The following is a 27,504-nucleotide window of genomic DNA, read 5'->3' as shown; positions in this document are numbered from 1 at the left end:
CTAGGAACTTGGTTGGTCCCTGATGGTCAAGAAAGGTCCATCTGTCTGGATTATTTGCATTGTCTTTTAGGTACACAGTCCCAACACCAACGTCCAGGTGTTTGATACAATAACACGAACACTAGTACAATCTAATGTAATCCAACACAGTAGCTCTGCAATAACTTCTACCTTTGTGAAGCTTATAATGTTCAATATTTGTTGAGACTGTGTCAGGGTGTTGATTCAATTTATTGGTAATTTCTGAAGCTGTGCTTTGTGGTTTTGGTGTTTATTGGATTGTAATAAATTGTGAGGTGTACCTAGTACAGCATTTTATCCCTCTCCCCAGGGAATACATTCATGCTATACTGTCCATCCTCTTTATAACATGGTCTGTTGTGGGCAACCTTGAGTAAGTTTGAGATACAGATGATATTATTTTGTGGCTTAATGTGGGAAAACTAACCAAGCTGAGGCTAGAAGACAGAACAAAATGGGTTTCATAATGAAATGCTATTTTGAGATTTTCATAACCTCCTTCAATCGATATTTCAAAGACAAAACCGACTGCATCTTTTGAAACTCTTCCCAGTGAAAATTTCAATAATAAGCAGGTATTAAATCTGTCGTTTATTTGTTAGGGATTTAGTTATATCTGCCTGATTCATGCTTAATTGTCATTTGAATGGATTGGGACCTTCTAAATGACCTAATGTGCTAAAGCTTGAGTCTGTTGAGGAAGTCTTCACTCAGAAGGAGGTGGTGTAGTGACAATGCCAGTATCAATCATAAGGTCATCTCAGGTAACTCTAGACCCCACTGCACCACTGTAGATTGTGTCGAGATGTTCATTGTAGTCAATGTGATTTCACGCAACTGTTTCAATACAAAAACAAATTGCAAAACCGAACTGTGCTCTATAACATGGTTGCTATGGGAACTTTCAGATCCAAGTAATTGACAGAAAATTAATTTAGGGGTGAGTGAGATTTGGACTGTGGATATACCATGTGTCATGTAGCTGTCGTAGCTGTCTCTTGTACTATGTTAAAACTCATTCCTAACATACAGTGGAACACCGCCAGTGAATAACCCTCAAAGTGGCACCTAGAAATTTCTGTGAGGATATCCTCGCTGACAGCAAACATCAATGGGGACAGTGGCCATTTGGGTCTTTAAAGAAAGTAATTTTGCCCCAATCCGGTAACATTTTGCAGATATGTCATGCCTTTGAAGAGCATTTGTGAAAACTGCAATTTAACCGGCATCATTTTTTTCATGCTGGGGTCAAAGAGAAGCTTTCTGTCCAAATCTTTCTTACCACAACAAGTCCACATAAGCAATCCACACACCACAGATGTGGTATATCATATAAATGAAAGATGTGTATTAGCTCATATACTGGCAAAAATTTAACATTAATTAACCCAAAATAAGATGAGGAGCAAAATAAAACACCCTAGTTTTAAGAGGTTTTCTTCTCAGTGGTAATATATCTGCCATTTGTCCTTTGCTGGCTTATTGCATAACCCAATGATGAAAAGGGCTCAGAAATATTAATGATACAGTTAATTAAAATATAGGAATTGGGATTCATTCATTAGAAACTGCAGCCGACAGAGATGTTCCCAGATGCATGTTGATTTAGTGGATTTACCTGACTGATGTTTCACCGAATGGGGATTGAAACAGCATTTTGATTCACCAGATGTATTAGTCTCAGTGGATTCACTATTCAGCGGAATTATGACCTGCAGCTTTATTTAGTTGTGAACTGACTCTGGACCCATGGGAGAACCATATAAATAACTATTCTCTCACATCCACATTTAGATATGGTAGACAGATATTTCGTTGTTTAATTAGAATTAGCATTACAGAGTTCAGGCCCGTTACTGTGCCATTTTCTTTTTTGAAACAAGTGGTAGACAAATAGTGCCTTGTTTATTATCATTTAATACCCGCATGTATCTTCCTCACTGAGTTTAAGCTTGACCATGCAAGAAACCTATTTGTTTTGAAACATTTTTCTTTCCATGTGTTTATTGTAAAACATCTTTCAGAGACAGAAAACATTCATTTTCTGGACTGACATTGAAAAAAACACATAAAGATTCTCTATTTACATTAATTTGCAATCCCAACTTTTGACACATAATTTTGGACAATCATAATCCATGTTACATTTTGTTTTCAGTCCTTTCCAACAATTTAGTTGACTTTAATGGTCTGACATTCTACACAAAGAGCATTATGAAGCACCCCACTTACATAGAATGAAATCATACAGGCTAACATGGGACCTACAACAAATTGTACATAGGCTTATTATAAGTCTTCAATCCCTCTCTTTATTGGTAATTAATTGGTGAATAAAAGTAGTGTTTAAATGAGAAAATCAGAGCAGCAGGGTGACATAACTGTTGTTGCTGATAGAAACGTGTAGTATAACTTATAGTGAACTATGCGAACCGCTGTAGTAGACAACAGGTAGCCTAATTCCGCCACTAATGGCTTTTATTTTGTAATTTGGGGTATATTTGCCCGTGCGCTTTTGTCTCTCTAGATGCGCGAGTTTGCACGTGCGTACCTGCATGCGTGACCCGCCCCTCTCCTGCTACCTAGCAACTTACGTATCCTATGAAATACCTCCCGAGACACGTTCACTTTTCGAAAAAAATCCAACATTTTAAAACAAATGTCATACTCTACGGTGTCCAACGCTGCCGAAAACTGAAAAAAACAACAGTATCATAAACTGTACCGAGTAATTTACCGAGGCGACGTGTGTGCGGTAACCGACCGTAACAGAGTTATCGGCAACGAGAAGTGAGTAACTTAACGCTAACGTTAGTATAGCTGAGAAAGTACACTACAGTCTAGCATCTCCCAAGTCAAAGGCACTAACTGTGACCATGGTGGTGGTTTTATTTACAAGGACATTCCCATATACCCCTGTTGAAAATGGCAACCTTCATACGCTGGAAGTGAGGTAAAACAACACCCAGTTAGCAACATTTCACTGAAATACTCCTTGGAAATTAGCTTTTAATGTTACCCAGTGTATCATTGCTCGTGTTTGACGTGTTACTGTTTGTGATATTGCAGGAGAGGTACATTTCTGAGGCGGACACTACCAGTCAAAACTAATGCACTTGAATTCATGAACAAGTTAAATATCCAAGCCTATCGTTGTTTTATCTGGTCATTGACCGTAGATACATATCAAATCACCTGAGAAAAAACCCCGCACTAGCAGTATTATGAGCTTTGTCCCAGAGCTATTGCACAGAACATCTATTATAGCATAACATAAATAGTGATTGTGCTATTGTAATGTGTGTGTCATCATGTTACATGCCGGAGGAAAGTTGAAACTAAAAGGGTCATCCCACAGGACCTTAGAAATTAAATCCCCATCAGCAATCCTGCTGACCTTTGACCCTAAATGGCCATTTGACCTTGTCCAATGCATATCAGGTGTCATATACTGGAGAGTTAATGTAAACCATGTATAAAGTGTCAGCTAAATTCATAATGTTCACCTCTGCAGGACATTATTTTAGCACATGTGAGCATGTACATAAACAAACACACACCATATGGTGTTGCCTGCGTCATCAGGGTACACATAAGTGTGTTGTCCCCTGCTGATGGAGAGGTAGTCAGAGTTCTTGCTATCTATAGTAACAATGAGCTCAATATGAAATATAATACAAGTATTGTGTTTCATGAATGAACCACCCTTTCATAATTATTGGGTGTTAAGTTAGAGAAGTTGTTTAAAATATTAGACTAGACTAGAATATAAACAAAGTTGATTCAGTAAAATCTAAGCATGCTATTAGTAAGTTTGTGCATACTGTCCATGCTGTGGGTTTGGTGTTTATGTGCTTGTGTTGTATGTTGGAGGATGGAGTATCTCCTTGTTCCATATCTGATCCTATGTGTCCGTGTCAGGGGCATTTTTGTTGCCACCACATAGGATAGTCAGGTATCTCACCTTGTTCGCATCCATGCGAGTCGGGTCCAGAGACACACAGAGTCGGGGTATATATAAGTGATTAAGAGAGACAGACGGAGAAAGTGAGACACACCCAGAGAGAGACAGAGAGAGCGAGAGAGCAAGAGAGAGAGAGACCTGGGTGTTTTTGGGTGGATGTGGAGAGTCAGTGATCTACGTTCACTGCAGAATCTAAATTATTTATTGGCCTTTCTCCAGCTTGCAACTGTCAGCTGATAACTACACAGACTTAACATCAGCTTAGTTTGTGTGTGTGTGTGTGTGTGTGTGTGCGTGCACACAGGATTTGTGTGTTGGAATGCATATGTGCTTATTCATTTGTTTACAAGTCTATCACAGTCTGTGGATGCTGCCCATTTTTTGTTTCTTTCTCCTTTGATTTGGAAACCATACACACACATGCACTGTTACAGTACACTCTCTGCTCATATGGGGTCTCTCTCTCTCTCTCTCTCTCTCTCTCTCTCTCTCTCTCTCCTCAATGTGGTCACATCCATGAGTCTTTATTTTTCACATCAGTCCAGCCTAAAAATAACAGGAGCTGCTTGAAAAGAGCCCTTTTCTGTAGCAATACACTCTCTCTCACCCTTCCTTCCACAGTTAATCGCAATATTATAAAAATTGCAGTATCGCCATGTGCAATATCCAAAAAGCTGCAGTTTTTTGATAAAGGTAAAATGGGCGTCAAAACAGCATTATAATAAGGTACTGTAGTGCTGCAGAGATCCCCCCTGGCTTAAAAGTCTTGTTCTCCAGATAAAAGAAAAAACATTTTTGTTTGGTACAAATGTCACATCATCACAATTTTAATAGTTTTTAAAAAAAAATCAATTTGGGATGCAAATATTATCATTCCCACTAATCCTGAAACATATCGCAGTACCTGTCAAAATAAAAATAATAATATGATTTTTTTTTTACCACACTGTGCAGCCCTACTTTCCTCTTGTGTTGATGTAGAGGCCATTGTTAGTCTACAGCTTTATCATGGAACATATGTGCCACACTGATAACAGAATGATAGAATAAAAAGTTAGCATTGTAAAATATCTTTTTAGGGGCTTAATGCATTAAGTAAAAGGAAGTTTATATCTTTATGTGCTATGTCGGATAAAAGGAGTTTTTCTAAAGTGGAGGAGTAAAAGAAAGAGAAGAGTGAGAGAGAGCGTTAAAATCTGTTTGTGCTCAGAGAGACAGAACAGAGAGAGATGGACTATTGAGTGACAGAAGTGGAGAAAGGAGGGGGAAGTCAGTAAGACAGAGTCATTATACAGAGGGATAGACTAATGAGAAACAATGGGGGGGGGGGAGAGAGAGAGAGAGAGAGAGAGAATCAAACTGCCTGTCTGCATATAAATCATTTAATACAAAGCGGGGGAGAGACAAACACTCAGGGTTGGCCATCTACACTGCAGCCAGAACACACACGCACACACACTAACTTTTTTTTTTTATCATTTAGAAAGACATTGCATTGACTTGACTTACATTTATTCCTTAGAGACTTACCCAACCACAGCAGCTACATGCCGAGCCCCAATCATAACCCTAATCTTAAAGCTAAAGTCTTCACCATAAAACGTAACGGTTTACCATGAGGCGAGTTCTTTGGGAGATGAGTTTGCATAATATGACTTGACAGATTTTCATCAAGTGAGTGTTTCTGCCCCACCCACTCCAAAACACACACTGTTTTTCCTCCATCCTTTTTTCCCTCTCGTCTCCTCCCCTTTCCCTCCTCCCTCTCTCTCTTTCCCTCCCTGTCTCTCTTTCAATCCCTCTTTGACTGATAGGAAGTGAAGTTTTGTCGTCTCCTCTCACGTTTCACTACCTGTACTTTTTCTCTTTCCCTCAAATCCAATCCATCATCCTCTCTTTTTCTCTCTCCTCCCCGCCACTGCCGCTCCACTCACTCGCTCTCCTCCGCTGTGTCTTGTCCTCCCTCTAATTGGCCGCTTCTGCCTTTTGTGATGCTAATTTTCTAAAGCATTTGTTTGAAGTTTTGGGGATATTTTGCAGAACATCCTGACAGCTGCAAGTCTTGTTTAGTTTAGTTTACTCATAATTGTTGGCAATAAGAAGTGCATGTGAGTGTCTCTGTCTGCATGTGTGTTACAATTCCTTGTGTGTGTGTGTGTGTGTGTGTGTGTGTGTGTGTGTGCGTGCGCGCGTGCGTGTATGCCCACTGGGCTCAATCTGCCTAGCTCATACCTTTGACTCTCTGGTAATAAATGTGTGAATTGATCTGTATCCTGAGTCCCTACGGGCAGACCCTGTTTGCATGAGCGCACACACACACATATGCACACGCACACACACACACACACACACACACACACACACACACACACACACACGCACAAGTACACACTCACAGAGCTGGAAACCAAATTGAGCTTCTAAGAAAGCCTAATCCATTTAGATTGTTTTTCACACTTGGACAAAAAACATTTTATTTTTCTCATTATGTGCTGTATGTATTTTTCATCTGTGGTGTTGTCTTTGGGGAAAAAGTGACCTAATTAATCTGTCAATATTTTTAGAGTATAGTGAATGTGGTCATTTAAAATCTACTTTATCTACTTTTTAAAACTAAGAACAGCAACATGTCCACTATACAGTATATCGTCCCTTTGTGATATTGTTCATCGGCAGAGCATTGTTGTTTTACCTTGTGTTTGTGTGTGTGTGTGTGTGTGTGTGTGTGTGTGTGTGTGTGTGTGTGTGTGTGTGTGTGTGAGAAATATATCTGTCTGTCCTCCCATGGTGTTCTTACATAGAGATGGAGGAACATTAAGGTCATTTGAGGTAGTGAGGAGTCTAGATTTCCCTCTCTCTCTTTCTCTCTGCTGTCTCTCTTTCTTCTTGTTTACATCTGAATTGTTATAAAATATGTAAAAAGTAATAACAAGTGTAGTGTGTGGCACAATGTGAAGAGCTTCACAGCTGAACTCTGAAAAGAATATTAAAAATTAAAAAATTAAATCAAAACATTAAAGTTTTAAAATGTTACAATAAAGTTTTTCTAACATAAAACATGCTTTAGTTTTGGGTTACAGCCACAGAGCACTAAAATCCCATTGGCTCATCAAGTTTTATGGCTAACATGTTGCCAAATTAATGTAAATATATAGCAACTGGAAGTACAATGAAGTGCTGGGGAGGGACGGTTCAACAACAGCAACTGAAAATGACAACCTCCACTTTTCTCATATTGTAAATTGATCCTCTAAAGATGTGATAAATGCATTGTGCTTGCTATTTTTTGATGTACTGCAGATCGGTGCCCTTGTAACATATATGGCAATTGAGAAATAGAAGCAAAATCAATATGGAAACATGCTGCTGCAACTAGGGCATAAATCACAATGGAAATATTGCTTTCAATAGCTATGCCACTGCCTCACTCAAGCCTTGTGTGTGCAGGTACTGTTGAGCTTAGTACAGTCTTCATGACTTGTATATAGTTTTGGACAAGGCATTGCCTGTTGCCTAAATTTTAAAAAGTTGCAGCAGAGAGTTGAAACTTTTACCCCACAGATTTCCCTGTAAAGCTGATCTCTGTGTCAGCGCTGTGTATGTCAAACATTTTGAATTTGAAGCCTTTCTTGTCAAGGACATCAAAGTTGACTTATTATACAGAAAACCTGGCAGGCAATTCTTATGGTCCCAGGATTTATGCATTTTTAAATTTGTTGCCTTTGATGGTCAAATAATATTTAAGACCTATTAGAAAATATATGTAACATGGACACATATCCTGGATTTACTTCTTGACCTGTTGGCAACAGAGTGTGTGTCTGTTCATCCGTGTTTACAGTATGCACAATTATGCATATTAAGTAGAAGATCATATTTTTTTTCTTCATATTTTTCTTTTTTCATTTGTCTTTGTTTCTCTCTCTCTATCTCTTCCCTGTGCCTATTTCTCATTCCTCTTTCTCTTAGCTGTGCATTCTGGCTCTGTTGAATAATTCAGCTTCAGTTGCAGGCTAGTTTGGATGTGTGTGTGTTTGTGTTAGGTGTGTGTCTTTGAGAATGCGCGTCTGTCTGTGTGTGTGTGTGTGTGTGTGTGTGTGTGTGTGTGTGTGTTGCGGGAGGGGGTGTAGTGACGTAAAGAAGAGCTATTTTGGGGATTCGGGTACGTGGAGAGAGAGAAAAATAGAGAGACAGGAAGAGAGTCTGTGATGGATTGATTTTTTTCTTGCCCGTGTTCTTTAGTCATGTGCTGCGGCTGTTACTAGACAAACCCTGCTGGAAACCTGCACTCTACCAGGGTGTGCTGGCACACACTCACACACACAAACACACTTACATGTATGAACACACACACACACACACACACACACACACACACACACACACACACACACACACACACTGGCAGTGAAAGGCAGGCAATTGCACACGCTTAAATCAGCAAGTACTATGGGGTTTATGCAAACACGCGTTCATGCTAACACACCTCCTCTCCCTCAAGATACAGCTAATGTAAAAAAAAAAAAAAAAACATACAGCGATATTCTACACATAGCCCACGGCACACACATATACACACACCACCACCGTCAGCATCTTGTACAAAGTGACAACTCGGCTATATGTGGGTTGTGAGGGAGAGGCAGTGGCAGGGGTGAGATAGAGACACAACATATGCAGAATGGAATAAACATGCAGGAGAAGTGGGCGACTGTAAGGACTATACACACTGATTGATGCTAAATCAGACTGAGAGAGGCCAAGTAGGGCTAAACTGGCCTTCGGGCACTCCCATTTGTTTGGCAACGCAGCCAAACATAGTGCCAAAGTGGGACAAACTGTAGAATCATTAAATGTTTTTGTAGCACTGAGACACGTGTGTTTTAATCACAGTTCTCGTCCTGCTTTTGATCATAGTGTTGAATGTAACAGCAAAAATCACATGTTTTTGTTTGGGGATAATATTGTGACAGTGGCGTCTCAGTGGAGACCATTTTCTTGCTGTGGACAAATACACAAGCATGTGAATTACTGCATGTCCTCATGAGATATATGTGAAATTATATAGTCTCCATAGAATATAGATTCCATATTAAATCACTTTGTGATGTAAAGACGGTTGGACTTGGAAAAACAAGTAGAAACAACTTATATCCATTTATATTTTACAAATGAAAAAAAAAAAAGCTAAATGTGGAAATGCAAGGCGATATTTGAAGACACACTTTAGGTGCAATTTGTAAGATTCTATTTAAAATGGATGATGCAGGAATAAAATGAGGCACTCCGACCATGTCTCTTATCTTTTATAGCTGCTGATTATCAAAATAATTAGATAGGTTTAAACCACAGTGCTTAATTCCATTCATTTTATCAAATCAGTGCTTCTGAGGGAAAAGTGACAAGAAAATGAAGTAATCATTTGAGCTGTTCTGCCAGTGCTCTGCTGCATAATGTAACAGGACAGAGAGAGAGAGAGAGAGAGAGAGAGAGGAAGGGAGGGGATAGGAGTGAGGCATATAAAGAAGCTGACAGAGAAAAGGCGAGGCTGCTAAGTTATGAGTTTAACTTCTTCCCATTTTCTTCTTCTTTCTGACGTCACAGATCCACATTACGATCCAGATTCCATAGTCTGATGGTTTTATGAATAAATATGTAATAATGCAATTTTCAGCCCATAGCCAAAATGTTATAACACAAATTAAAGATTTTTCTAGCCAACTAGTACTTGTTAGATATAGTTGACTGATAATAGTTAAATATATGTATTTGAACAGCCCCCCCGTAAATGATGAAAAACTATAATGATTCTGAATGAGTTGGAACAACGAGCGCGGAGACTGAACATGTAGTTAATTTCAACACAGTATAACGTCACACATGACTCGTGGTTCAAAACACACACAAAAAAATTACAAATTAACACACTACAAACTCGCTCCTCTTCCTGTGTTTCCTCTAGGTCCTACACTAGTCGACTATTAGGAGGCAGCCCTAATAACAGGCGATCAAACACTTTTACAAAGATATCCAGTAGTTCCCATATATTTTTGTCTCCCAGAATTCAGAGTTAGACATACAGGTGGAGCTTGTGCTGGACCATAAACACAGCGTAACGTGACATGAGACAGTCTGCAACCGAGCGAGCTAGTAACAGATGGCTAACTCAGCATGTCTCAAAGTGCAGAAAAGCAAGACAGCAACTTCTAATATCTGTAAAGCCAACATTCAGAGGGGTGGAAGTTGTGCTGCATTGTACAAAACTACCTACTGAATTAAGTGGAATCGGTATCTGTATCAGCAGATATCAAAATGTAGGTATCTGAATCCGACCAAAACTGAAAAAAAGTAGATTGTGCATCTGTAATTGTTAATGTAGTATACCCAAAACACTGTACTTCCTTCATACCACAGACTAACAAACACAAATAGAGACCGATATAGGAAGAAAGAAAGATAGAAAATACTAGTAGATGATTATTTTGTCCTCGTTCTTGTGCTTCCATTATTTTTATATATTTGCAAAGCCGTACTCTTGCCACTCTGAAGCCAACTTTATAAAACACAGATGATGATAACAAAATGTGTTCCTCAACAAACATTTCAAGTGAATGTACCACAGTAAACAAATAAAAAGTATGGTTTATTAAAAAATAACTTGAACAGATAGTGAGTGTCACAGTAAGAGAGGCCAATATTATCATGCTTGGGTTTATTAATAGGGAGGCTGGCACCATCCCAAAGGGTAGCAGCTGGTCTGGACTCTATTGGCAGACAAGTGTAGTGTAGTGAAGTGAAGTATAGTGTTGGTCTAAATGTGTGTGCCGTACGTGTGTGAACATGTGAGCTTGAATAGTAATACGGCACATGGAAAAGAGGCAGGACTGGAGCTCATTGTTTTGTTCGATTTTGTGTCTGCAGTAGTAGTGTCTCTATATACCGATATTGGTGATAATCAGGATATTTAAAAATGAAATATTAATTGTGTTAATAGTACTCGTGATAATATGGTATATAATATGTAAATAATCCAGTGCCTATTAAATAATTTCCGATTCTTTCCGTTCATACTTTAGAGTTCACACTCAAATATAGTAGACTGTGGTTATGCGCCTTAATACCTGTCGCCAGTGTTACAGTTGAGTGTAATTATTTGACAAAACAGACAAAACACACAAGTATAGTTAAAGATGAACTCTTTTAGGCACAATAGTGACAATCTGTTATCGTGACAGCTGTAGTCTGCATGTAGGGTATATGTAAGCATGTGTGTGTTTTCATATGATGCTGGCGCTGTACATCAGATTTAAGCACTTGTGAGAAACGTGTGAGGAAAAAAAAACTGAAAAAAAGTAATAGATAGATAGATAGGCACTGTGTTGATTTTTATTTTACATATTTGCAAATATGCCCATGTGGTGGAAAGAGAATGTGTCAAGTGTGTCAATATATGGAAGCATGTGATTTCCACAGTGCCTTGTGTCAGTTTCACACATGCATACACTCGTACGTACTGTATGTGACAGTATGATGTATAGTCTTCCACCCACTCTCTCTCTCTTAAATTGCCCCTCCCTGTATATATGTGTGTGTGCTCTGCCACTAACCTACTTTCGACAGAGCATACACATCGCTCAGGAGAAGAAAATACCGCAATACTCTCACACCCCTCTGTCATTCTCTCGCTTTATCCCTCATTCAGCACTCCTATGCTCTTCGTCTCTGCCCTTCTCTCTTCCCCACTGCCGTTTCCCTCCCCCTGCTACGTCCTCTTCCCTTCTCTCTCTTTTATTCCTCACCACTCACGCTTTTCAATCACGTCTGTGCCCACAGGACAGGCTCTTTCTCTATTTCTCTCTTTCCTACTCTCCTCTCTCTTTCATTTAGCCCTCCATATATTTCTCTCCTCTCCAAGCTCTGTTTTTTTTTTTTCATCCCCTCTCATACTGTTGTCTCTCGCCGTCGGTGTCCTCGTGCATTTGCTGATGCGGCATCTCATTCGATATTGAATGGAGATGGCATGGTAGAGATAGGGATGATTGATGGGCGGACTCGGCGAGAGAATGGTGGACTGAGGAGAGATGCAAGAAGGTGGGAGAGAGACGGAGAAACAAGTGGGGAAAAGAGTGGAGAGGAAGAAAAAAGAGGGAAAAAAATTTAATGCACAGAGGGGACGGTGATATAGAAGCAGAGAGGTATGTGAGGAAGAGACAGAGAGGAGGCTTAAAATATATCAGTGAGAAACAGGCAGGGGCTTTACTGAGGAGGAGAGGAAGAAGGAAAGAGAGCAAACATGAAGACTGTATGGCGTGGTGATGGACAAGGTTAAGAAAAGGCCAGTAGAGGTGTGTGTGTTTGTGTGTGTGTGTGTGCGTATGTGCGTCATTTGGCTCCAGTGGTGTACTTTGTGGGCCCCACTTCCCTTTTCTTGGCGAGACATCTCCGTCTACGACCTACTACTGTCCCCATTACAGTGTATATATACACACACACACACACACACACACACACACACACACACACGTACACACAGACACACCTAGACAGATAATAAAAAGCAAGTATATGCAGAACCATGGATCGAGCGAGGAAACACAGGGGAGGCAAAAGAGAGGGAGAGACCGAGGACAAAGAAAACATTAGAAAGATGAAGGACGGGAGAATGGTGAGAGAGCAACATATTCTCATCTCTCTCTCTCTCTCTCTCTCTCTCTCTCTCTCTCTCTCTCTCTCTGTCTCTCTTCCTCACCCCCAAATTCTTCCCTTGCTTTTAACTCTGTCATGTTGCTATATATAGCCATTGAGGAAGGAGGAAGAAGAGATTCATTATTGAAAGATTTATGGCAGAGTGTGAGTCATTTATTCATATTTTGAGTTTGTATATACTATATGTATATGTGTGTGTGTGTGTGTGTGTGTCTGCAGGGGACATCTTTATGGATAGACACACACACACACACACACACACACACACACACATACACACACATTGCTAGTGTAAAGAAGGAGCGAATCATGTGGCACCTTGAGATATAATACAGGGACAAGATGTGCCAAATGATCATCATATGCACACATCAAACAGTCAATCCGCATAGACAACACACACATTCACACACATTTGTCCCTTTGTCCCTGTGTTTCTATATCAGTCGCTCTCCTCCTCTCTCCCCATATCCTTGCTCCTCTTTCTTTCTCTCTCTCTCCCTCTCTCTCTTTTGCCCTTTTTTCAGTCTGCCCAACACACACACACACACACACACACACACACACGCATATATGTACACATGCTCACATTTATACGCACACATTGCTGGGGGGCAGGGAGGCTAATTGAGTGGTGCCCTGGGTGTTGTAGTAATGTGTGCTTGGTAAGAGCGGTCAAAGAGATGCGCGTGATCACAAACATACGCACACACACTCACACACTCACATTGTGGGATAGGACTAGGCTAGAGCAGCTTTTCAGTTCCCCTTGGTCATGACTGGAGAAAACAAACATACACATGCACACTGAGGATGCAAACAGACGTGTTTCACACATGCACACGTATGATGTATGTTTCCATAAATAGCCTGTTCTTCCTTTCTGCCTCTTTGCCATTCAATTTTCCCCTCCTCCCATTTACCATGGGAATGGCTGCTCCCAAAGGAAGCAAGCAACTAGGAAAAAGGTGAAGAAGAGGAGAAAGAATAGAATAGAATAAGATAGAAAAGGATAGGATAGGATGGAATAAAGCAATAGGGCAATAAGTTCAGTCAAACTTAATATTGCTACTTTATATGCTTTATTCATGATATGTACACATAATCATGATGTTAATTATTTAAGTCGCACTCCTCTTTTCTCCCCTCATTATCATCCTGCTGTCCTTTTTTCCCTCCTCTATCCATCCCTCCCTCTACCTTCCTCTCATTTATCTCCTTCACACATTTGCACTCACATTCTTTCTCTCAGTCACTCTCTCTCTCCACTCGCTCTCTCTTCTCTTTTAAATGTAACTATTCATCTTGTGACCTTAACGAGACAGGAGGATTGATTTAAGAAGACACCACCAGAGTGTGTGTGTGTGTGTGTGTGTGTGTGTGTCTGTGTGTGTGTTACAGAGGGAGAGACGGAGAGAAAGAGATTGTGACAAACACAATTAGATGTACAATGAGATACTCCCTCTTTCATTTTATTTGTCTCTCTTTCTGTCTTTCTCTCTCTCTCTCTCTCTCTCTGTCTTTCTCTCTCCCTCTGTCTCTCTCTCTCTCTCTCTCTCTCTCTCTCCGCCATTGAACTAGCCTTTAGACGTTATGTACATAGAGCCAAACGGTGATGTCACAGTAAATCTCACTCAGTGTCCAGGCATGTTACCACACACACACTAACACTTTAATATAGCCTGTCTGTTTGTGTGTGTGTGTGTGTGTGTGTGTTTGTTTTGTTTGTCTGTGTGGGTGGTGTGTTACCAGAACATACACTTAGCAGAACATATTTAACTGACTCATAATGATGGCTTGTGGGACTGTGTGTGCGTGTGTGTTTGTGTGTGTAAACAGGCGGCAATGGCAGTGAGAAGCCAGACATTGGTCCATTGGAGCTACAAGCCTGCTTTCTGTCTGACTCACTTATATTCACTGCATTCAAATTGCATACATTTGACCTTACGTTTGACCTTTGATGTGGGAGTGGTGATATTATCTTTATTGTTAGACAATTTAGTCACTTAATTTACCAGTTTTTGAGCCTGGTCTGTCATATAGCGCACTAGGTTCTAGCTTTCATGGCACACAATATGCTGAAATTAAGTTGTCATTATTGCATATAGCTAGGTTCTTACGCAGTAACAAAGGCATAGATCTCCATGGCGTAAATATTCTGATTAGATACATCTGCTTTGCTGCTACACTTGCATATTAATTACATTTAACTACTGGAAGTCCTCCTATTGTTGACAAAACTGCTATTTGAAGCAGCCCAAGTATTTTTTTTTTTATTGTGCATGAAATAATAAAAGCTCAAGCCTGCACTTTGGCTGTGCGTGCAACTTTAAGTTTGTGATGTTAAGTTTGGGCCATCCGGCCCATCTCTACAAATAAAATCTAGTTTGATTTGCATCCCTACTGATTAAAGATTCAGTCAATTAACAATCACTTACCTCTCAGAAAATACCAATCTATATACATAGCAATCATCAATCATCATCTTTTCCTAAGTATAGAAGTGTATTGATATATATATTGTATGTTAGATTGTTGACAATAATGACTTTTGTGCACGCTAAATTAAACTTTTCACAGACCGGTAGCAATATTTATGATACAAATGTAGCAAACAAACATGTAATGACCTACAGATATTTGTTAATTAGGGGATTTTTATTAGCGTTATATATGATTATAGTACATCTTGTTCAAAAGTTATAAAGATGAGACACATTGTGTGTCGATTATGTACAAAAAAGCACTTATTATGTCAAGTTTTATTTTTTATATGTGGTATATTTAATTTTAGATTGAAAGTGTTTGGATTTGTGTCTCAAGAAGTGTTTCTTCCTTGACTAACCCTCCTCACTCCATTTGAGTGGATGATTCTAGCTACTATCATTGCCAACTGCATCGTCCTGGCTCTGGAACAACATTTGCCTGATGGGGACAAGACGCCGCTGTCTGAGCGCCTGGTAAGTTCAACAGACATGATACAGTATGTGAGCCATATGTAAACATTATTAAATCCAGGCGACAGTTCTGACACCTTATTGATTTTACTTCAGTGGAGACGCATGCAGCTATTCTGCTAAAAGAGGCTGAGGCTTAAAGCAAGGAATAGCCTAAATGATCCAAATTTTATGGGCACTGTGACACACTGAAGAATACACATTCTTATAGATATCATAGGAATATTCATTATACGGACAATATAAAACTCAGATTCACAAGGAAATATGCTAATGTTTGTGACATGTTTCCTGAAAGTGCTTGTTCTGAACTCCCTCTTATCCCTTTCTCTTCTTCCTTTCTTCCTTCTTTTCCCTCTCACGTCCTTTGCTCTCTGTCTCAGGATGATACAGAGCCGTACTTCATAGGGATCTTCTGTTTTGAGTCTGGAATAAAGATCCTGGCACTTGGTTTCGCCTTCCACAAGAACTCCTACCTGAGGAATGGATGGAACGTCATGGACTTTGTGGTGGTGCTCACAGGGTGAGTGGCAAGTAAAGAGACACGAGTCGAGCACGCACCTATTACAAATACACATACATGGGCACTCAAAAAGGCACGCACAGACAATCAGATGTGGTTTTCCCTCTGCGGCTTTATTCAACTAAAGCTGGACAAAATGAAGTGGTTTGTCATGTGGTTTAGTGTGTGTTTGTGAGTGTCCTATCCCTGCTCCTTTGCCCTAATGAATGGCCCCATTCTGGGCAAGGCAGCAGTCAGATCACAGAGAAGAACTGCAGGCAGTCAGCATCCTGGGTAGAGAACAAATGTCACCATAATACACACAGAGACAGAAGGGAGGGGGCATTGGATAGAAGTTATGAAGAAAGGATGTAAGAAAATTCACGGGTACCTTTAACAGCCGAACATGGATCACGTATAAAGACCAACAATGAAAATGTGCAATGCTCTAGAAGTGGGATACTAAAAACATTTGGAAGGGCTAAACAATTACCTCAATAACCAAAGTTTACAATGATATATAATTTGAACGCTCAATGAGAAGGTGAAAGCAAGGGTAAAGGGATCGCGAAAAGGGATGCCGCCTGAGGACTGTGACAGAAAAGGTGTCAATGAGGGTGAGGGAAGACACATGATAGGATTAGCATACCGGTAATAGAGTTACTAAAACTGATTAGATTATAGATCATAGAATAAGGGCTGGAACTAATAGATTTGTTGGATTGACAAAAATAAAATAAGGGAAGTGTGCATATGGGAAAGGTTCACTGATTTATCTATGCCAAATGATTCTGTTTTCCCATGTCTATCTTTTCATCCATCCATCCATCCATCCATCCATGCATCCATATGGCTTTCTTTTACAATTGCAGGCGGTGTGCTGATATATTTACAGCTGTCATGTGGTAGTGTTTGGGTGCAGTGTGTGTTTAAAAATTAATGTGATTTAGATGAATGTGATTGCATGAGTGATGGCTATTGAAAAGAGGAGAATCTGTATTAAATGCCTACAGGAATACTGACACACAAAGCTGATGTTTCTTTTTTGCCACAGCACGTTTTAAAAATGTTGTCAGAGCTTAAGTTTCAGTTTTAACAATGTAGTTAAAGCCTGGTTCTATTTCTTTCAACTTTGCAAATTTCACATTACACTGATTCTGTCTGTTAAAACAGGGACGCATAGTAAATCATTGCATTTTGACAGCAGTGATACTATTTTTCCTGTGTCATTCACACACTTAACAATTCATATACTGAAACTGTGTTACTATAGGTTAGTGTGTCTAATGAAATGACTGTGTGGGAGTGCTGGCACAGATAAATATGTTGGGGTCATTGCATGTTTGTGTGTGTGCATGTGGGGATTTGGAGAGTTTCATGGGTTACATAAACCTTGCGCGTCTTTGCTGACAAAGCACCAGAGAAGCTAGTGATTGCCCCCCACTGCCCACCTCTCTCTCTCTCTCTCTCTCTCTCTCACTCACACACACACACACACACAACACACACTGATACAGAGTGAGTGAGCACTCAGTCTGGCAGTATGTCCTTATGCTTTAATAAGAGCAATCATAAAGCCAAGCTCATCTCAGCGTGGCACAACAGAGTGACTGTAAGAGAGAAGAGGAGTGAGAAGACGAGTGTCAGGGAGACAGCAGGAAGTAGTGAGATGCGGAGAGCAGAAGGAAGCGAGGTAGTCCTTTAAAAAAAACTTGCAGTAAATGCCCGGTCGCACATAATCCCCCTCCCTCTGTGTTTTGTATTAGGAAATCAATGTTTTGACAGTGAAACCCGCCAAGCAAGCATGACACAGCATTTAAATCATCAGTGTCTCCTATAGGTACAGGCATTGCTGGTGCTGTAGTGAAGATGTTGATCCAACACGCAAGGCTGAACAGGTGCTCACAGTTAATGTCCAGATGAGAGTAAAGGTCAACCCATCTCTGATATTGTAGCTGTAAACCAAACCCCCAGGAAGCGTGCCGGGCTATGAAACCAATCCAACATAGTGGCCAAACTGTGTAATTACAGCAATGGCATCCGTCACATGATGCACACTGGCCCAAAAAGACTTTTCCCCATAAGCTTACATTGTGAAAGAAATGGCTGTAAAATGGTGGAGACATTGTTTTGAGCATCACAACCCCCACAAAATGACTCATTTCATTATCAGAATCAGAAGAGCCACATGATTAAATCAATTTATCTCCATTCAAGGATATGTTCTTGCTCTATGGACCTCACAATGTGGAAGCAAGATTCGGGTAATTTTATACCAGGAAATAGAACTCTTTATCCGCCACTGTAAAGCTTGTATAGAACTGAACGGAGCCCAGCCTCCAACGCTGTATCCAATTCTCACTTAATACATCCACGCTGTAAACAACGTTATGTAGGTCGAGACTCTTTAGGGTCTTTAGGCATTACCAATATTTCTCCAGACTAGCATATGGAGATCATCTATCATGTTTGTTGGCAATCTAACATTCCTCCGCAGAATAGATGGAAGTCATGGTTTAAATCGTGCGGTCTTCTCTCTCTCTTTCTCTCTATAGCATCAATAGGTCTGCTCATAAATTCTTCATACCTGAGCTGTCTGCTGGCCTCAGGGTGGTCACAGCTCCACCAGTACTGATTTTTAATAGGCATGCCGCTGAAATAAAGTTGACATTGTCAATAGGTGGTTGACAAAGGCACCAAAAATGGTTTCTCAAAATGTCTGAGGAAAGAAATTTGGCTAAAACTTGATTTATTGTGCATGTCCAGTCCTGGGCAACCATGAAAAGTGTCTCTCTGTCTGAACTGGTGAAAACATATCATAAGGCACAATTTTGCAAGTATACTAAAGAGGAATGAGGTAGATGAAGGTGCAGTAGAGGAATTGAGAAAGTGACACTGTTATGAAATGAACGTTACCATGGAGCATAAATAAAGCTCTATTAAACAATTTTTTCGAGTAAACAATAGTCACACAACACACCCTAGTCCTCTAGTCAGCTGTGTTTTTACCATTTTGCACTAAAGCAGGAAGCTGCAGAAAGACGTACAGACAGAGAATATACTGCAGCACTTACAACACACACTGTATATTCCCATGATACATTATGTACACTGACCCGAGTCAATACATTTCTCTCTCTCTCTCTCTCTCTCTCTCTCTCTCTCTCTCTCTCTCTCTCTCACTCACACACACACACACACACACACACACACAATAACACACACACACACACACACTATACACACATTCTTTGTTGTGCTCTCTATGAATGGGGGTTGTGTTTTTAGTAGTGCGGCTCTTTGAAGATGAAAGGCTACTTGGCCTTTCTACCCACCTCTGGCCCAAACCTTTGATAACACACTGACCAATATTCACACACACACACACACACACACACACACACACACACACACACACACACACACACACACACACACACACACACACGCATGCATTTCCACTTCAAACATTCCTTTCCATTTCCTATTCTGTCCTAGTGCAATTGCTTGCGCAACACATACAAAGACAAACACACAAATGGCACTTAACATGTCTGAATGAATTAGCTATTCACTCTATAGCCTTGTTGGATGTCAGCGGATTTGTGTGCACCCTTGTTTCTGTCCCCAAGTGTGTGTGTTGACCTATCTCTTGTAGTAATTGCCTGAGTGATTTGGCCCTGGGAATAAGCTAGTTGTTTTTTATGCCCACTATTGATTATTAGTCCAATTACCCTTGGTTTACAACCATTCTTGGCTTCCGTCCTCCCCTCCAATCCTCCTTCCTGCACCCTTGTTGAGGTACTTTTGATTAGATATGACTGGTACTGGGAAGTGTAGGAAGAAAGGAAGGAAGCCTTCCAGTGACCTTGTAATGTAACCTAAATCTACATTTGCAGTGAAATAATGAAAGTACAAATAATGACTAAAACATTCTGCTTTACCCTTCTTTGTCGTTTTAGGAGAATTGTAAAATCACGCTCTCTTGAAATAGTATCCCAGTTTAAAATGTGTTTTGAGGTTATTGTGAGAAATTATTGCAACTCCTAGCAGCTGTCACATTCAGATAATGAAATATTGTATAGGACAATCTAGAGCTACAACCTTTAGTTCTGTCATTGCTTTTTTTAGAATTGTACTGTATGTATGGACATTTTCTTTGCCTATTTTTATGTTACACGTTGTCCAATGGAATGCCATTCAAAGGCATAATGGGATATTAATAATCTAATTGATAAATACCTTTGCTGGAAAAGGTAGGGTAGAGGGATAGTATAACAATGCCGATACATGAAATATGAAGTAGTGGAATGATGGTAATAGAGTAAAGCAAGGAGGTGAGGAGAGATACTTTGAGAGTTTGGGGACGATATGAAGCAGTTTGGTCAGTGATGTGGACAGAGATAATTACCCACATTTAGCTGAAGTCAGCAGGAAAGCAGACGGAGAGAGCAGGAAAAAAAGATTGTGTTTGTATAATGTGTTGGTGTCCCATAAGAAGGGGTCAGTGGGGAGATTGTGTAATAGCAATATTGCTTAATGTGATTCTCCTTAATCATTCGTGTACCTCTGCACACGGTGCAGGTGTACGTCTGTGTGTTTTAAGTTTATAAGATGTACTGTAGACAGCATCTCTGTCCCTGACAATGTTTTCCATCGGTTATTTCAAATGACCTACTTTTCAGTAGCATACATGAATAGATATATTCTCACTCGATATGTTAAATCTCCAACCAGCGCCGGTTTTCTGTGCAGATGTGTGTGTGTCTGTGTGCGAGTGCTTTTGTCATCTATGTATATATTTTTTGCATGTGTGTGTGTTTGTCTGTGTGAGTTGTGATACATTTACATTAAAGAGAGAAGAGAAGAGAAAGAAAGAAAAAAACAATCAATCAGGCTCCTCCCTTGGCCCTGTTACCAAGGTGATACAGAGATTCTATCAATGAGCCAAGGTCCCTGTTGCCATGGAAACACTTATGAATGAGAAAGGGCCCAGTAACCGTGGAGACGGTGTGAATGAGGAACTGCCTCATCGGCTTGACACTGTTTGTGACAGCGGATGCTGTTTAGAAACTGAAATGTTTATCACTGTCATCATACTACCATCATCATCCCCGTCATTGTTATCAGTGTTATTACTATATTCAAAGTCCTATCACCAGAATATATTGCATAAAATAATGTGTTCTGTTTATACCCCCAATAACGCAGAGATGCACAACAGAGACAATCATTTGTCATATACGTGTGTATATAAACACATGTGTGCATGTGTGTGTTTGTTTATGTTTGCACACAGTGAGATACTTTCTCTGTATTTCCGTTTCGATATGCAGGTCATCCTTTGAGAACACTGGAACTGTCAGCAGCATTAAACTGTTCAATTTATATCATAAATGTTATGCTTTAAGCTTAATAATGTATGTTCTCCACATTTTCAGCATGGAAATGAAATGTATGGCTAACCATCATCTTATTTGTAGTTCTCCACAGATCTCTCAGTCTGAATTTTGACTTTTATTTGGACTTTTCCTGTTTTTTTTTAGATGTTCTGCCTATTCATTGCATTTCTTTCCCCTTGTGCAATACATACTGTATTTCATTCGCCTTCCTTTCCTACATCACCTTCCTCTATCCCTTTATTGCCATCCTCAATTGCATCAACAGAGTGTTCTGTGATGCCAGGCATCTTCTAGGCTAATGCATCCCTGAGCAAAACACTAAATCCTTACCTGATGATGTGTGTGTAGCTGAGCCTGCACTCAGACCTCCATGTGAAGCAATGTTCTTAAGTTATTAAGAGTAGCACTATAATGTATTATAATACAGTGTCATAGACTTTCCAAAATAAATAACATTAAGCTGCTGACCCTAAAAAGCCCGGACAATTTGTAGTCTAGCTCTAATTTGAAGATCACTTGCAGTTATACGTCAGAATATTTTGTATTTCTTTGCACATGCCAGAAAATAGGATTTTAGTGAATTGCTCAAGGGCACTTCTGCTGTAAATGTTGATGATTTAGCTACACACACAGCTGAAGTACAGTGTTGCCTCGTGACCCAACCAGGAGGCTCTCAGTTACAAGTCAGCCTCTGATGAGGCATTTGATATCACACAATGTCATTACAAGGACCCCAGTCTCCACTAGTGATGAAGCACCCACCACCGGGGGGCTTCCTGGTAATGCAATACAGCATTCAAAGCCACAGCTGAATATACGTTCGCCCATAGATCCTGGATCAGTGTTACTTTCCCCTTCCTGCTAATTCTGTTAGTTTTCAAGCAAAGCAGGCTGACTTCAAACCTGTGATTAAGGCTCTGCTGTGTCACCGGGCCTCTTAGTGGAACAGAGGAAAGTGGAAATGTGTCAGAGAGAGAGAGAGAGAGAGAGAGAGAGAGAAATGATTCACAGTGTGCGTCAGACGAAGGAACTGACTGGAAGTCTGGCAGCACAAGGGGACATCTTAACCCTCTGAAGTACACACATACACACACACGCTGTTTACAAGCCTTTATTCAGATGATGAGTGGCGAAACAGGTGCTGCAACAGGCACCGCGACATGTTTACTCCACAGCTTGGCGACGGCTCGAAGAGAAACATTTTAAACGTACCAAGAATAAAAATAGGCAGAAATAAGCAAGTCAGCATCTCTGATTCTCACCATCTGCCAGAGGTCCTTCTCTCTCCATGCCTCTAACCTTCTCTCTCTTCTGCCCTCCCTCTTTGCCCCCCCCATCTCCCCTTTCCTCCCCATCACTCCATCGCTCCTTTTTTCATTTTATAGTCCCTCCGTCAGCCTGATACAAAATGCTCTCCCTTCAGCCCATCCCTTTCTCGTCTCAAGACACTTCTCTGTCCTACTTCACTTGTCAGCTCTATTGATCAGCTCAGTTCTTACAGGATTTACATACAGTGCTCACCCAGTTGCTTGTAATGACCTGCCACGGGTTTGAGTTAAAGTGTGTGTATGAGGGAGAAAGAGGAAAACGGAGAGAGGCTGACTGACAGTGACAAGCTTGATTATCTTAAATATTGATTGCCTGTGCACACTTTTGTGCATTTGTCTCTTTCCCTTTAGGATCCTGTCTACTGTGGGTTCAGATTTCGACTTGCGGACCCTCAGGGCTGTGCGAGTATTGAGGCCCCTCAAACTGGTGTCCGGTATTCCCAGTAAGTCAAAAGTCTTTATTTTAACTAACAATGACAATGAAAAAAAAGGTTTTAAACAGTTTTTGGCCTCCTGCCTTTATTCCAAACAGCTTCTTCGAAAATGACATTTCTTTAAGTGCAGTTTTAGATTTTATTGGAGGATCAGAATAGCATGGAGAAGCATTTTTTTTGTCAAGGTTTTATGCAGCTTTTGTGTTGTTCTGTATAATGCACCCAAAGTGTTCTGTCAAAAGTGGTTCCTCTATGCACCCTCTGCTTCTTTTTTAAATGTTATAGTGGCAGTAGTGTTCCAGCACCACTGCAGTGTTATTAATAGCTTGGACGCCACTACAGGGCTGAACAGGCAAACGAAGGCTTACTCATCATAAAAGTCACACTCGCTTCCTGTGACGCTTCCATTCTAAAGTGTGATGTACATTTGAAATGTGTGACTGTTTTTCACAAAACTTTTCACATAAAATTAGAACAAAATGTTGCCTTCAAGACCTTTTTTTGTTAGAAATATTTGAGTATGAAACTTGGTTTATGGTGGTTTATTTTACCTCAACTAAATGTGTTTTACTACCTTCATTACCTATATTGTGTGATCATAGATTAAATCCCTTCATCATCACACGCTGTAGTGCGTATCGTCTACCAGGTAGCAGGAAGCCTACTCCAATGGGCGCAGCAAAATGGTTAATAGTGTAATCTGAGAGTCCCAGTGTAACTCGCTAAACAATTAGAGGGAGGAGGGAGCAGGTTGCAGCTTTTTGTCATGCAGCTCCTTGTCCAGGTTCTAATAGCTGAAAATACACTGATAATGGCTAACAATCATTTAAAAAATCCTAATACTGTGCATACGCTTTGTCCTCCAGGCTTACAGGTGGTGCTCAAATCCATCATGAAGGCCATGATTCCTCTGCTGCAAATTGGCCTGCTTCTTTTCTTTGCCATCCTCATGTTCGCCATCATTGGCCTGGAGTTCTATATGGGCAAATTCCACACAACCTGCTTTGACAATTATACAGGTAAAGAAGTGTTTGTGTGTGTGTGTGTGTGGGTGGGTGCCAATAGTGCAGTCAGGATTAATTTGCTAACTTGTTTGCCCCAGTGAAGACTGCGCCTGTTCCGGTTGAGGTGATGGTGGCAGTGCTGAAATTAGAAATGCAATTAAGTTTAACAAAATAACATTTTTGGCATTCAATTGTTTGTAGTACGTCAGTTCCCTGTTTTTGTGATGGGGAAAGGCAGTTTCCAAAAATGTAGGATGTAATTGCTAATAGCTGTGCCCCTTTTCCCCTGTGGTTGAGATTAAATTAAATTCCTATACCTTGTTTTTTGAACCCTATTCCTTCCCTTATTTAACTCCAGAAAGTAAGACGCAAAATCATATTTTGAGCCAATGAGTACAATTCGCTATTCTCACGAAACAAACAACATATTTGCATATGCCTGCCTTCTGTTTTGAAACATTTCCCCACTTTCATCCATGTTCAGGTGATATCCGAGAAGAGTTTCCATGTGGGACAGAGCTTCCGTCACGGATGTGTCCAGAGGGCACCACGTGTAGAAAGTACTGGCTGGGACCAAATTATGGCATCACCCAGTTTGACAACATCCTGTTTGCTATTCTCACCGTCTTCCAGTGTATCACCATGGAGGGCTGGACTGAACTGCTCTACTGGGTAACCGATCAATCAGTTGACAGTTGCAGGTCTTTGTGCCTGTAGGTTTAGGAGAGAATAGAAAAGAACCATTCAAGTAAAGAGGATGATAATGCAGATTGCAAAACCCATCAGAAGAAATTATGCAGTATCTTTTTGTTTTCAATGTAGACCCTGTTCTTAGGGATATTATATACAATTGTTTTCATTATTGTATTTGGTGGCCATTTTGTGTGGATAAAACTACCACACAATACCTGAAAAAGCAAAAATGAAATACCTAGTCACTGCAGCTGAACTTAAGTCTTATGTTTGTCCAACATGTCTATTGGTAGTGACAATAGTATTTTCAATCTAATGTCTTGGCTGCGCAACCAAACCATCTGAGATTATTTTCTCACATAAAATCTAAAATTTCTAGTGTTAAAATGTCCAATTATTTTCACCTGTGCACACTGCCCATAAAATAGCAACCAGGTCTTGAACAGTGTCATTACTCATGCCCAAGAATGAATAGTTCCCCCCGCTGTCAATGGCAACGGTTGCTAGGAGACCAGAGGTAGATGAGGGTCTTTGAGTGTTGCTGTAGTCGTCTCTTTTCTCATCATCTCTCCCTCTCAGCCCGGCTTATTCTTCCCATTGCTCTTTTTCTTTATGTATTCAATCTTTCTTATCCTTCTCTCTTCCCTTCTCTCCTCTCTTGATTTCCTTCCTTCCTCCCTTTCCTTCTCACTCTCTCCCTCTGTCCCTCCTTCCCGACGCTGCTCTATATTTAAAAGGGCCTGTTCAGCCCAAGTTATTCTTGCAGCTACTGGGGAGGGGAGCGATAAAAGTTTAATGGTAGAAAAAAGGGTCTGCGGTACATTGGGTACACAGCAGCAATACCAGCTTACCAGCAGGAAGAAGGAAAGATGGAGGAAGGCGGAGACGGGGATGATAGACATGGGGCTATGAGAAAGAGAGCGCAAAGTGAAGGGGGTCTGGAGGTGGGAAAAGGTAAAATGATGAATCAGTGTAGAGGCTGATCTGTGCCAGTGAAGAGGAATGGAAAGGTTTCTCAGTAAGAGGAAGGGAGGAGGGGAGGTAGGAATGAAGGAAAGAATGAACAATCATCAAAATGAATGAAATAAAAATGCGAGAAGCAGAAGAAAGGGCTCGTAAAGAAGGATGCAGAAGGAGAGGGAAAACGATAAGGAGTGAATAAAGAAAATGGAAGGAGAGTCTGGACAGCGGGATGGTAGAGACAGAGAGGGAGAGACCGAAGCATTCGTTATACATTATTTACTCTGCGCTGAGCAGCTAAATAGAGTGGCAGATATGCATTTACTTATTGAGATGACATAAAGCAAAATCATGTCAGCCCTGCTGTTGTTTATATCGCACTTTTGAGGGCACAGGCCTCTATTTTTTTAACGGCCTCCTTGTCTGGACGTTTATGACAAGTTTAAGGCAAATTTTCTAACATGATCAACATACCCTTACCTTTCAGCACAGGCCAACCAAAACATATGCCACTGAAGCTGATTTGTACAGCTGCACAGTCATCCTACTGTAATGTCTAATGTCTCAGTCGATCAAATCTTTGGTCATTATGAGTTGTGGCAAATCTCCCAGTGCTCACTGTAATAAACTGTTAACCAAGGGATGTGTCTGTTAGCTTAGATGGTATTATATCAAGTTCAGAGGTGAAGAGCAAAACATTGATTACTCCGTATGATGTCTGCGTGTTGGTTTCCAGAGCAACGATGCCTCAGGGAGTGCATGGAACTGGATGTACTTCATCCCCCTCATCATCATCGGCTCCTTCTTCATGCTCAACCTGGTGCTGGGTGTGTTGTCAGGGTAAGTGTCTGTTTGTGTGGGAGTGCTTGTGACAAAGATAGTGTTTATTAATAATTTTTTATCCCATATACATTAATAGTTTAATTGATTTTGAAATGGATTAAAAAAATGTTTGTAGTTTATTGTATTTATGTGACAGTAAAAATGCATGTGTGTTTGTGTGTGTGTCACGGCAGGGAGTTTGCCAAAGAAAGAGAGCGTGTGGAGAACAGGAGTGAGTTCCTGAAGCTCAGAAGGCAGCAGCAGATTGAGAGGGAACTCAATGGTTATTTGGAGTGGATCTGCAAAGCTGGTATGTACAATATACTGGATGTGTTCATTGTTCACACACAACCATAAAAATTGCACAAAAAAATTGATTGTATCATAGTACATTCTCCCCCCACGTATGTTGTAGATACAGATGTTTTATTGCATTTAATTATCAAACATTGTCATAATAGTTTGGATACATTAAAATAAAATGTTGGAGACAGGTGTATGCAATGTTAGTATGTTATTAAAGCTGTACAGCTATAAAGTGTAAAGTAAAGTAAGTAATATAAAGCTTTAAAGCTTTACTATAAAACAGCTGCCGGAAATATATTACTCCAGTTAACTACAGTTAATATTAGCTTTAACAGTTACACATTAACTGAAGTTGTTTTAAAGCATTTGTAACATTTGTACAGTTTTTGCCAGTCAGGAAACAGA

The 27,504-nt window shown here is 40.3% G+C and overlaps 1 protein-coding gene across 14 annotated transcripts in view; it reads left to right on the top strand.

Moving 5' to 3' along the window:
* Positions 1-27,504, top strand: part of cacna1aa (calcium channel, voltage-dependent, P/Q type, alpha 1A subunit, a) — an 82,069-nt gene that overhangs the window by 4,622 nt on the left and 49,943 nt on the right. For all 14 annotated transcript variants that reach the window (XM_051386751.1, XM_051386750.1, XM_051386749.1 and 11 more), the window contains exons 2-8: positions 15,546-15,651; positions 16,032-16,171; positions 23,232-23,323; positions 24,181-24,333; positions 24,803-24,990; positions 26,708-26,811; positions 26,988-27,103. In XM_051386751.1, the coding sequence (XP_051242711.1) occupies positions 15,546-15,651; positions 16,032-16,171; positions 23,232-23,323; positions 24,181-24,333; positions 24,803-24,990; positions 26,708-26,811; positions 26,988-27,103 (899 nt within the window). The remainder of the gene's footprint in view (positions 1-15,545; positions 15,652-16,031; positions 16,172-23,231; positions 23,324-24,180; positions 24,334-24,802; positions 24,991-26,707; positions 26,812-26,987; positions 27,104-27,504) is intronic.

Source organism: Dicentrarchus labrax, unplaced genomic scaffold (assembly GCF_905237075.1).
Source record: "Dicentrarchus labrax unplaced genomic scaffold, dlabrax2021, whole genome shotgun sequence".
Lineage (NCBI taxonomy): Eukaryota > Metazoa > Chordata > Actinopteri > Moronidae > Dicentrarchus > Dicentrarchus labrax.
This window is presented reverse-complemented; position numbering and strand designations above follow the sequence as displayed.